This window comes from Eucyclogobius newberryi, unplaced genomic scaffold (genome assembly GCF_026437365.1).
Source record: "Eucyclogobius newberryi isolate DKJ021-1_F unplaced genomic scaffold, fEucNew1.0.hap1 SCAF_7, whole genome shotgun sequence".
In the NCBI taxonomy this organism is placed as follows: domain Eukaryota; kingdom Metazoa; phylum Chordata; class Actinopteri; order Gobiiformes; family Gobiidae; genus Eucyclogobius; species Eucyclogobius newberryi.
The window spans coordinates 40,050,199-40,062,383 of NW_027316389.1; the positions used below are offsets into that span (position 1 = coordinate 40,050,199).

The 12,185-nt window shown below is 52.9% G+C and overlaps 1 protein-coding gene across 1 annotated transcript in view; it reads right to left on the reverse strand.

Annotated features, from left to right (window-relative positions):
* The window catches only part of mctp2a (multiple C2 domains, transmembrane 2a), a 151,596-nt gene that overhangs the window by 83,200 nt on the left and 56,211 nt on the right, over positions 1-12,185 (reverse strand). The window contains exons 9-10 of the mRNA XM_072435032.1: positions 3,652-3,782; positions 2,635-2,821 (exon numbers count right to left, since the gene is read on the reverse strand). Of these exons, the coding sequence (XP_072291133.1) occupies positions 2,635-2,821; positions 3,652-3,782 (318 nt within the window). The remainder of the gene's footprint in view (positions 1-2,634; positions 2,822-3,651; positions 3,783-12,185) is intronic.

Here is a 12,185-nt window from a genome sequence, read left to right on the forward strand (position 1 = left end):
CTTATGGGTTTTGGAGGAGGTGGGTGTGTCTTACAGGGGTTTTTGGAGGAGGTGGGTGTGTCTTACAGGGGTTTTGGTGGAGGTGGGTGTGTCTTACAGGGGTTTTGGAGGAGGTGGGTGTGTCTTACAGGGGGTTTTGGTGGAGGTGGGTGTGTCTTACAGGGGTTTTGGTGGAGGTGGGTGCGACTTATGGGTTTTGGAGGAGGTGGGTGTGTCTTACAGGGGTTTTTGGAGGAGGTGGGTGTGTCTTACAGGGGGTTTTGGAGGAGGTGGGTGTGTCTTACAGGGGTTTTGGAGGAGGTGGGTGTGTCTTACAGGAGGTTTTGGAGGAGGTGGGTGTGTCTTACAGGGGTTTTGGAGGAGGTGGGTGTGTCTTACAGGGGTTTTGGAGGAGGTGGGTGTGTCTTACAGGGGGGTTTGGAGGAGGTGGGTGTGTCTTACAGGGGTTTTGGTGGAGGTGGGTGTGTCTTACAGGGGGTTTTGGTGGAGGTGGGTGTGTCTTACAGGGGTTTTGGTGGAGGTGGGTGCGACTTATGGGTTTTGGAGGAGGTGGGTGTGTCTTACAGGGGTTTTTGGAGGAGGTGGGTGTGTCTTACAGGGGGTTTTGGAGGAGGTGGGTGTGTCTTACAGGGGTTTTGGAGGAGGTGGGTGTGTCTTACAGGAGGTTTTGGAGGAGGTGGGTGTGTCTTACAGGGGTTTTGGAGGAGGTGGGTGTGTCTTACAGGGGGTTTGGAGGAGGTGGGTGTGTCTTACAGGGGGGTTTGGAGGAGGTGGGTGTGTCTTACAGGGGTTTTGGAGGAGGTGGGTGTGACTTACAGGGATTTTGGAGGAGGTGGGTGTGTCTTACAGGGATTTTGGAGGAGGTGGGTGTGTCTTACAGGGGTTTTGGAGGAGGTGGGTGTGTCTTACAGGGGGGTTTGGAGGAGGTGGGTGTGTCTTACAGGGGTTTTGGAGGAGGTGGGTGTGACTTACAGGGGTTTTGGAGGAGGTGGGTGTGTCTTACAGGGGTTTTGGAGGAGGTGGGTGTGTCTTACAGGGGTTTTGGAGGAGGTGGGTGTGTCTTACAGGGGTTTTGGAGGAGGTGGGTGTGTCTGTGGATATTGATCAAATTATTGTAATGTCTGTGTCCTATTTATCATGAGTCACGACGATCTTACGGCATATGGGTCACGATGAACTTTCTGTGTATTTTATGATTATCTGTGGACTAGTCTAAACAATCTTAAAGCGGACGTCATATCAACGTCAGGCCATTTTATCAGACCCAAGCAACAGCTTTATAAAACACAGATAATTCTTGTGACGGGTCGAATCTCAGCTGCAAGACGAACAACATGCAACTGTTTTGCCTGTTTTTCCATGTTTTCATCACATAAAGAACTTGAGAACGATCCTCGCCTCCCGCAGTCTGTATAGACTAAACTTCGACGTGTCTTACAGGGGATTTTGGAGGAGGTGGGCGTGTCTTACAGGGGATTTTGGAGGAGGTGGGCGTGTCTTACAGGGGTTTTGGAGGAGGTGGGCGTGTCTTGCGGGGGTTTTGGAGGAGGTGGGCGTGTCTTACAGGGGTTTTGGAGGAGGTGGGCGTGTCTTACAGGGGTTTTGGAGGAGGTGGGTGTGTCTTACAGGGGATTTTGGAGGAGGTGGGCGTGTCTTACAGGGGTTTTGGAGGAGGTGGGTGTGTCTTGCGGGGGTTTTGGAGGAGGTGGGCGTGTCTTACAGGGGTTTTGGAGGAGGTGGGTGTGTCTTGCGGGGGTTTTGGAGGAGGTGGGCGTGTCTTACAGGGGTTTTGGAGGAGGTGGGTGTGTCTTGCGGGGGTTTTGGAGGAGGTGGGCGTGTCTTACAGGGGTTTTGGAGGAGGTGGGTGTGTCTTATGGGGGTTTTGGAGGAGGTGGGCGTGTCTTACAGGGGTTTTGGAGGAGGTGGGTGTGTCTTGCGGGGGTTTTGGAGGAGGTGGGTGTGTCTTGCGGGGGTTTTGGTGGAGGTGGGCGTGTCTTATGGGGGTTTTGGTGGAGGTGGGCGTGTCTTACGGGGGTTTTGGTGGAGGTGGGTGTGTCTTACGGGGGTTTTGGTGGAGGTGGGTGTGTCTTACGGGGGTTTTGGTGGAGGTGGGCGTGTCTTACGGGGGTTTTGGTGGAGGTGGGTGTGTCTTACGGGGGTTTTGGTGGAGGTGGGTGTGTCTTACAGGGGGCTGAGAGTGCCTGGGAAACAGACTAAGCATGAACTCCTGTGTTGCTGCTCAGTCAGGAGAGAGGTCGGGCAGTAAGTCTGGCTTTACTGAACACGTTTGATGAAACACGGACACCGCACGAAAAAGATGATTATGTAGGATAACAAAATGCATGTTCACGATGTCTTTGATATCGAAATACAATTGTCCTTTGTGCTCTGCAGATGTCTTAATGCAGCATCAGCAGGTTAATAAGTGTCTTTGTAACTTTATTGATATGAGTACAGCTCTGGCATTTACATTCTAGAATTTGATTATGTCATAATGTAAGATGGAAGGCCTTTATAACTATTATTTGTTTGGCACTGGCTCAGCATTATGTCTTCTGCACACAATACAGTTGTTACTTTTAACTTTTTCTTTTTTCTTATAAATTAGGAACAGATTGAAGGGACAGAACTCACAAATCGCTCCTCTATGCTCTCCCTGTCCTCTGGTTTCTCTAACGGAGCAGTTTCCATGTCAGTGACGGACACTCCCCAGCAGGGCCTCAGCGTCACCAGGAACACCAGCCGGCCCTTTCCTGGGTCCAGGACATTGGTGTAGAGCTGGGCCTCATTCAGGGGCAGCCTGGACAGGTCAACCTCAATCCTGAGACACAAGAGAGACATGCTTACACTCTGGAGACACGGCACGAAAAAGAACATCTCCAAAATTCATATTTGTTTTGATTAGGATAATTTTGTCCGTTGCACTAAACAATATATTTTTTTTAAACCTCTCTATTCCTCCCCCTTCAAGCTCGGGTCCTCTCCCAGAGGCCCCTGGGAGCTTGAGGCTTCTTCAGGATCTTTGCTGTTCCTGCACTTTTCTGGACCGAGATGTCTGATGTTTTTCCTGGATCTGCTCAAGCCATTCCTCCAGTTTGGGGGCCATTCCTCCAGTTTGGGGGCCATTCCTCCAGTTTGGGGGCCATTCCTCCAGTTTGGGGGTCATTCCTCCAGTTTGGGGGCCATTCCTCCAGTTTGGAGGTCATTCCTCCAATTTGGGGGCCATTCCTCCAGTTTGAGGGTCACTGTCACTGTTTCTGTACACTATGCCAGCCACCAGGTTTTATGTGTTTGTATGTGTATATAAGCCATGGTGGTGGACGTTGCAGTGCATCATGGGATGGAAACATCCGGAAAAAGAAACATGAGAAACTAGAGAAATACCAAGGCCTCAGAGAGGAGCTGGAGAAGGTCTGGAGCCTGAAGGTGTCAGTGGTGACCGTAGTGACCGGAGCATTTGGCCCCCAAACTGGAGGAATGACCCCCAAACTGCAGGAATGACCCGCAAACTGGAGGAATGACTTGAACAGATCCAGGAAAAACATCAGACATCTCAGTCCAGAAATGCTGCTGTATTAGGGTTAAAAGCTCATTCAAGTTGAAGTCCCCTTTAAGGACATAAAAGCTGTGGCATTAGATGCAGATACGCACGTGCCCCACGACTCTTCGCCTTTCCTGCCCCTCTTGGAAAACACCTCCACCTGCAGAGGCTCCTGGCTGTCCTCAAACTGGTGCAGGTCAAACTGCTCTCTCCACTGGGGGTTCGGCTGGATGCAAAGGTTCTGAGGGCACAACACAACAGGCGGTGGAAAAGAACGTTACACATTTATATTTACATGTGTTTAAGGGTGGTGGAAATGTTATTAATTATGAATTAATTAACACTTCAAAACAAAACACCTTTTGTTATGAAAATGTTGCCCATCAGGAAGTTGTTAACCATGAATATACAAGGTCACTTCCGGGTGAGTGTATCACGTTTTCAGAGTTGTTTGTTCGCTACTTTCTATCGTTAATCCACACATTATACACAATATTTTAGCCTCATATTCACACCAGTGAAAGTTTGATTTATTCACAAACAATCCGGAGCCTCACACAGCTCACTTTGTTCAGTATTTCGTGGATTAAAACCCCCCTCGCTCTCTAGCTTCAGCCTGAGCTAGCCTAGCGTAGCCACTAGCGCCATGGCTGAATCTCGCTCTGCCTTTACCTGCTCAAGTTGTCATATGTCGAGTCAGAACCCTGGGGCTCTTTCTCTGACGACAGGTGCGTGAAGTGCAGTGTAGTGGAAGCTTTGGTTGCCAGGGTTACGGAGTTAGAAGATTTGCTGTTTAGAGGAGCTAAAGTCTAGCTATAGCCAGGTTGTAGCATCAAGTTTACCGGACTGCGCTACAGGGCGTAGCATTAGCATTAGCAGTGCTAGTGAGGCCGAGCTCAGCCTCTCAGCGTCTCCCGTGCAGCCGGGACTAGACCAGGAACAGAATAGGGACCAATTTGTGACAGTTCGGAGGGGACAAGGCGCTAAACGAACCGTAGTGCACCGTGAGCTTCACGTCTATAATAGGTTTTCTCCCCTCAGCGATCACACGCCACTGAACGGACCCGTGACACTCTAGTAACTGGAAGTTCTATAGTTAGAGACGTGAGGCTAACAGCTGCTGCTAGCGTTAGGTGTTACCCAGGGGCCAGAATGGGTGACATCGAAGGAAACCGTAGGCTCTTGAAGCAGAGTAAACAGAGATTCCGTCGAATTGTGATTCACGCATAAAGTGCTTATGTTCCACAGTCCTTTAAACATGCCGCCACAGAACCTCCATCCTGACCTTTGTCTCTAAAAGATGTCGTTAAACAGCTTTGTCGCCATCTACAAGACAATAACTTATTTGAAGTGTTCCAGTCAGGGTTCAGAGCCCACCACAGCAGGGTTCAGAGCCCACCACAGCAGGGTTCAGAGCCCACCACAGCAGGGTTCAGAGCCCACCACAGCAGGGTTCAGAGCCCACCACAGCAGGGTTCAGAGCCCACCACAGCAGGGTCCAGAGCCCACCACAGCAGGGTTCAGAGCCCACCACAGCAGGGTTCAGAGCCCACCACAGCAGGGTTCAGAGCCCACCACAGCAGGGTCCAGAGCCCACCACAGCACTGAAACTGCACTAGTTAAAGTCACAGATGACTGTTATTAGCTGCAAACGATGGACTGGTCTCAATCCTGGTTCTGACTTCAGTGTTTGACACCATCGACCACAACATTCTACTGCAGAGGTTAGAATGTGATGTAGGTGTCAGAGGCCCCGCCCTCAGAGGCCCCACACTCAGCTGGTTTGAGTCCTATTTATCTGATAGTTACTAATGTGTTACTGTAAACCAGAGCTCCTCCCCTTGTTCTAAAGTAACTTATGGTGTGCCTCAGGGGTCAGTACTGGGTCCAGTTCTGTTTCCTCTTTACAAGCAGCCGTTAAGTCACATGATCAGGTCACACGATAAGGTCACATGGTCAGGTCACATGATCAGGTCACACGATCAGGTCACACGATCAGGTCACATGATTAGGTCACATGGCATTAACTTCCACTGCTATGCAGACGACACTCAGCTGTATTTATCAATGAAACCTGATCAGAGCGATCAAGGAGACAGACTTAGTGCTTGTGTGAAGGAGATAAAAACATGGATGAAACTTAATGATCTGCTTCTTAACCCTGAACAAACCGAGGTCATAGTGCTGGAGGTCATTGTGCTGGAGGTCATTGCGCTGGAGGTCATTGTGCTGGAGGTCATAGTGCTTGAGGTCATTGTGCTGGAGGTCATTGTGCTGGAGGTCATTGTGCTGGAGGTCATTGTGCTGGAGGTCATTGTGCTGGTCCTAAACGTGTACGAGACGCTCTATCTGAGCAGATAGTCACACTGGACAATGTTAGTGAAGCCTCCAGTTCTACTGTAAGAAACCTCAGAGTCTGATTGGACCAGGAGCTCTCATTTAAAGCTCATATAAATCAAGCTTGTAAAACAGAATATTTCCATCTGCGTAATAAAGATAAAATCAGAAGAATCCGGCCTAAAAGTGATGCTGAAAAACCTCTCCTGCATTTGTAACGTCTAGATTCTCCTGTAACTCCTGCTCACAGCGTGGTCAACTATCGGAGGTGCTTGTAAGTAATAATATAGAATACAAATTAATTAGGTTTCATTTATTTAACAGTGCATTTGACAAACAAAATAAAACCCAGTATTTACATTTAGTCCAGTGCAAAATACACAGACAATAGAAATAAATCTCAGTCAATCGTGAGAAATGTCCATAAGAAGCAACTGAGAGTTTATGTAACGTCCCAAAACAGCTTTAACCAGTTTGTGTTCAGCGTGGGTCTGTGTTCAGCATGGGTCTGTGTTCAGCGTGGGTCTGTGTGTGGGTCATTGTTCAGCGTGGGTCTGTGTGTGGGTCTGTGTTCAGCGTGGGTCTGTGTGTGGGTCTGTGTTCAGCGTGGGTCTGTGTGTGGGTCTGTGTTCAGCGTGGGTCTGTGTGTGGGTCTGTGTTCAGCGTGGGTCTGTGTGTGGGTCTGTGTTCAGCGTGGGTCTGTGTGTGGGTCTGTGTTCAGCGTGGGTCTGTGTGTGGGTCTGTGTTCAGCGTGGGTCTGTGTGTGGGTCTGTGTTCAGCGTGGGTCTGTGTGTGGGTCTGTGTTCAGCGTGGGTCTGTGTGTGGGTCTGTGTTCAGCGTGTGTCTGTGTGTGGGTCTGTGTTCAGCGTGGGTCTGTGTGTGGGTCTGTGTTCAGCGTGGGTCTGTGTGTGGGTCTGTGTTCAGCGTGGGTCTGTGTGTGGGTCTGTGTTCAGCGTGGGTCTGTGTGTGGGTCTGTGTTCAGCGTGGGTCTGTGTGTGGGTCTGTGTTCAGCGTGGGTCTGTGTGTGGGTCTGTGTTCAGCGTGGGTCTGTGTGTGGGTCTGTGTTCAGTGTGGGTCTGTGTGTGGGTCTGTGTTCAGCGTGGGTCTGTGTGTGGGTCTGTGTTCAGCGTGGGTCTGTGTGTGGGTCTGTGTTCAGCGTGGGTCTGTGTGTGGGTCTGTGTTCAGCGTGGGTCTGTGTGTGGGTCATTGTTCAGCGTGGGTCTGTGTGTGGGTCTGTGTTCAGCGTGGGTCTGTGTGTGGGTCTGTGTTCAGCGTGGGTCTGTGTGTGGGTCATTGTTCAGCGTGGGTCTGTGTGTGGGTCTGTGTTCAGCGTGGGTCTGTGTGTGGGTCTGTGTTCAGCATGGGTCTGTGTGTGGGTCTGTGTTCAGCGTGGGTCTGTGTGTGGGTCTGTGTTCAGCGTGGGTCTGTGTGTGGGTCTGTGTTCAGCGTGGGTCTGTGTGTGGGTCTGTGTTCAGCGTGGGTCTGTGTGTGGGTCTGTGTTCAGCGTGGGTCTGTGTGTGGGTCTGTGTTCAGCGTGGGTCTGTGTGTGGGTCTGTGTTCAGCGTGGGTCTGTGTGTGGGTCTGTGTTCAGCGTGGGTCTGTGTGTGGGTCTGTGTTCAGCGTGGGTCTGTGTGTGGGTCTGTGTTCAGCGTGGGTCTGTGTGTGGGTCTGTGTTCAGCGTGGGTCTGTGTGTGGGTCTGTGTTCAGCGTGGGTCTGTGTGTGGGTCATTGTTCAGCGTGGGTCTGTGTGTGGGTCTGTGTTCAGCGTGGGTCTGTGTGTGGGTCTGTGTTCAGCGTGGGTCTGTGTGTGGGTCATTGTTCAGCGTGGGTCTGTGTGTGGGTCTGTGTTCAGCGTGGGTCTGTGTGTGGGTCTGTGTTCAGCATGGGTCTGTGTGTGGGTCTGTGTTCAGCGTGGGTCTGTGTGTGGGTCTGTGTTCAGCGTGGGTCTGTGTGTGGGTCTGTGTTCAGCGTGGGTCTGTGTGTGGGTCTGTGTTCAGCGTGGGTCTGTGTGTGGGTCTGTGTTCAGCGTGGGTCTGTGTGTGGGTCTGTGTTCAGCGTGGGTCTGTGTGTGGGTCTGTGTTCAGCGTGGGTCTGTGTGTGGGTCTGTGTTCAGCGTGGGTCTGTGTGTGGGTCTGTGTTCAGCGTGGGTCTGTGTGTGGGTCTGTGTTCAGCGTGGGTCTGTGTGTGGGTCTGTGTTCAGCGTGGGTCTGTGTGTGGGTCTGTGTTCAGCGTGGGTCTGTGTGTGGGTCTGTGTTCAGCGTGGGTCTGTGTGTGGGTCTGTGTTCAGCGTGGGTCTGTGTGTGGGTCTGTGTTCAGCGTGGGTCTGTGTGTGGGTCTGTGTTCAGCGTGGGTCTGTGTGTGGGTCTGTGTTCAGCGTGGGTCTGTGTGTGGGTCTGTGTTCAGCGTGGGTCTGTGTGTGGGTCTGTGTTCAGCGTGGGTCTGTGTGTGGGTCTGTGTTCAGCGTGGGTCTGTGTGTGGGTCATTGTTCAGCGTGGGTCTGTGTGTGGGTCTGTGTTCAGCGTGGGTCTGTGTGTGGGTCTGTGTTCAGCATGGGTCTGTGTGTGGGTCTGTGTTCAGCGTGGGTCTGTGTGTGGGTCTGTGTTCAGCGTGGGTCTGTGTGTGGGTCTGTGTTCAGCGTGGGTCTGTGTGTGGGTCTGTGTTCAGCGTGGGTCTGTGTGTGGGTCTGTGTTCAGCGTGGGTCTGTGTGTGGGTCTGTGTTCAGCGTGGGTCTGTGTGTGGGTCTGTGTTCAGCGTGGGTCTGTGTGTGGGTCTGTGTTCAGCGTGGGTCTGTGTGTGGGTCTGTGTTCAGCGTGGGTCTGTGTGTGGGTCTGTGTTCAGCGTGGGTCTGTGTGTGGGTCTGTGTTCAGCGTGGGTCTGTGTGTGGGTCTGTGTTCAGCGTGGGTCTGTGTGTGGGTCTGTGTTCAGCGTGGGTCTGTGTGTGGGTCTGTGTTCAGCGTGGGTCTGTGTGTGGGTCTGTGTTCAGCGTGGGTCTGTGTGTGGGTCTGTGTTCAGCGTGGGTCTGTGTGTGGGTCTGTGTTCAGCGTGGGTCTGTGTGTGGGTCTGTGTTCAGCGTGGGTCTGTGTGTGGGTCTGTGTTCAGCGTGGGTCTGTGTGTGGGTCTGTGTTCAGCGTGGGTCTGTGTGTGGGTCTGTGTTCAGCGTGGGTCTGTGTGTGGGTCTGTGTTCAGCGTGGGTCTGTGTGTGGGTCTGTGTTCAGCGTGGGTCTGTGTGTGGGTCATTGTTCAGCGTGGGTCTGTGTGTGGGTCTGTGTTCAGCGTGGGTCTGTGTGTGGGTCTGTGTTCAGCGTGGGTCTGTGTGTGGGTCTGTGTTCAGCGTGGGTCTGTGTGTGGGTCTGTGTTCAGCGTGGGTCTGTGTGTGGGTCTGTGTTCAGCGTGGGTCTGTGTGTGGGTCTGTGTTCAGCGTGGGTCTGTGTGTGGGTCTGTGTTCAGCGTGGGTCTGTGTGTGGGTCTGTGTTCAGCGTGGGTCTGTGTGTGGGTCTGTGTTCAGCGTGGGTCTGTGTGTGGGTCTGTGTTCAGCGTGGGTCTGTGTGTGGGTCTGTGTTCAGCGTGGGTCTGTGTGTGGGTCTGTGTTCAGCGTGGGTCTGTGTGTGGGTCTGTGTTCAGCGTGGGTCTGTGTGTGGGTCTGTGTTCAGCGTGGGTCTGTGTGTGGGTCTGTGTTCAGCGTGGGTCTGTGTGTGGGTCTGTGTTCAGCGTGGGTCTGTGTGTGGGTCTGTGTTCAGCGTGGGTCTGTGTGTGGGTCTGTGTTCAGCGTGGGTCTGTGTGTGGGTCTGTGTTCAGCGTGGGTCTGTGTGTGGGTCTGTGTTCAGCGTGGGTCTGTGTGTGGGTCTGTGTTCAGCGTGGGTCTGTGTGTGGGTCTGTGTTCAGCGTGGGTCTGTGTGTGGGTCTGTGTTCAGCGTGGGTCTGTGTGTGGGTCTGTGTTCAGCGTGGGTCTGTGTGTGGGTCTGTGTTCAGCGTGGGTCTGTGTGTGGGTCTGTGTTCAGCGTGGGTCTGTGTGTGGGTCTGTGTTCAGCGTGGGTCTGTGTGTGGGTCTGTGTTCAGCGTGGGTCTGTGTGTGGGTCTGTGTTCAGCGTGGGTCTGTGTGTGGGTCTGTGTTCAGCGTGGGTCTGTGTGTGGGTCTGTGTTCAGCGTGGGTCTGTGTGTGGGTCTGTGTTCAGCGTGGGTCTGTGTGTGGGTCTGTGTTCAGCGTGGGTCTGTGTGTGGGTCTGTGTTCAGCGTGGGTCTGTGTGTGGGTCTGTGTTCAGCGTGGGTCTGTGTGTGGGTCTGTGTTCAGCGTGGGTCTGTGTGTGGGTCTGTGTTCAGCGTGGGTCTGTGTTCAGCGTGGGTCTGTGTTCAGCGTGGGTCTGTGTTCAGCGTGGGTCTGTGTTCAGCGTGGGTCTGTGTTCAGCGTGGGTCTGTGTTCAGCGTGGGTCTGTGTTCAGCGTGGGTCTGTGTTCAGCGTGGGTCTGTGTGTGGGTCTGTGTTCAGCGTGGGTCTGTGTGTGGGTCTGTGTTCAGCGTGGGTCTGTGTGTGGGTCTGTGTTCAGCGTGGGTCTGTGTGTGGGTCTGTGTTCAGCGTGGGTCTGTGTGTGGGTCTGTGTTCAGCGTGGGTCTGTGTGTGGGTCTGTGTTCAGCGTGGGTCTGTGTGTGGGTCTGTGTTCAGCGTGGGTCTGTGTGTGGGTCTGTGTTCAGCGTGGGTCTGTGTGTGGGTCTGTGTTCAGCGTGGGTCTGTGTGTGGGTCTGTGTTCAGCGTGGGTCTGTGTGTGGGTCTGTGTTCAGCGTGGGTCTGTGTGTGGGTCTGTGTTCAGCGTGGGTCTGTGTGTGGGTCTGTGTTCAGCGTGGGTCTGTGTGTGGGTCTGTGTTCAGCGTGGGTCTGTGTGTGGGTCTGTGTTCAGCGTGGGTCTGTGTGTGGGTCTGTGTTCAGCGTGGGTCTGTGTGTGGGTCTGTGTTCAGCGTGGGTCTGTGTGTGGGTCTGTGTTCAGCGTGGGTCTGTGTGTGGGTCTGTGTTCAGCGTGGGTCTGTGTGTGGGTCTGTGTTCAGCGTGGGTCAGCAGACAAGTAGAAAAGTGACAGTTTTTCTAAACTACTAAAGATCATTTTTCAACGTTTGCCAAACATTCTACAAGTTTATCCCAGTTTTGCATATTTCAGTTTGATAGTTTTACCTCCTGATTGTAAATTATGATATTGCAGTAGTAAATTCCAATATTGTTACCCCTGTTACCGGGGGTTACCGGGCTATACTCACTTTAATGTATACATGGCTTATTATTTGAGTAATAAATACTTTTTTTCAAAAATGTTTAAAAAGTAAGAACAATCTTTTTCTTGTTGGATGAAAGTGAGTCTCCCAGAGCGATGTCATCGTTATGTTTCACATCAGAGTTATGCTCCTCCCACCCCTGCAATGTGGGAGGAGCTTTCCACAGGAAAATACTAAAGGTACCAGAAGGTGAGGGAGGAGGCGAGGGAGGAGGTGAGGGAGGAGAGGAGGTGAGCGAGGAGGTGAGGGAGGAGAGGAGGTGAGTGAGGAGGTGAGCGAGGAGATTAGGTGAGCAAGGAGGTGAGGGAGGAGAGTAGGTTAGGGAGGAGATGAGCGAGGAGGTGAGGGAGGAGAGGAGGTGAGTGAGGAGGTGAGGGAGGAGATTAGGTGAGCGAGGAGGTGAGGGAGGAGAGTAGGTGAGGGAGGAGAGGAGGTGAGCGAGGAGAGAGGGGAGCGAGGAGGTGAGCGAGGATGTGAGCGAGGAGAGTAAGGTGAGCGAGGAGGTGAGGGAGGAGAGTAGGTGAGGGAGGAGATGAGCGAGGAGGTGAGGGAGGAGAGTAGGTGAGGGAGGAGATGAGCGAGGAGGTGAGGGAGGAGAGGAGGTGAGCGAGGAGAGGAGGTGAGCGAGGATGTGAGCGAGGAGAGTAGGTGAGTGAGGAGGTGAGGGAGGAGAGTAGGTGAGCGAGGAGAGGAGGTGAGGGAGGGAGGAGAGTAGGTGAGTGAGGAGGTGACCGAGGAGAGGAGGAGGTGAGGTGAACGAGGTTGTGAGCGAGGAGGTGAAGGAGGAGAGTGGGTGAGCGAGGAAGTGAGGGAGGAGGCAACTCTGTATTTGTGCACACTTGTATGTGCAGAGCACAGCAGCCACTCTGGGACTGTCAACACAGCTCCAATTAGAAGCAGCTCTGTTCAGCAAACAAGCGCCACCGAGCAGTTTACAGGGAGGAACGACGACGCCAAACCAGCGCCACCGAGCAGTTTACAGGGAGGAACGACGACGCCAAACAAGCGCCACCGAGCAGTTTACAGGGAGGAACGACGACGCCAAACAAGCG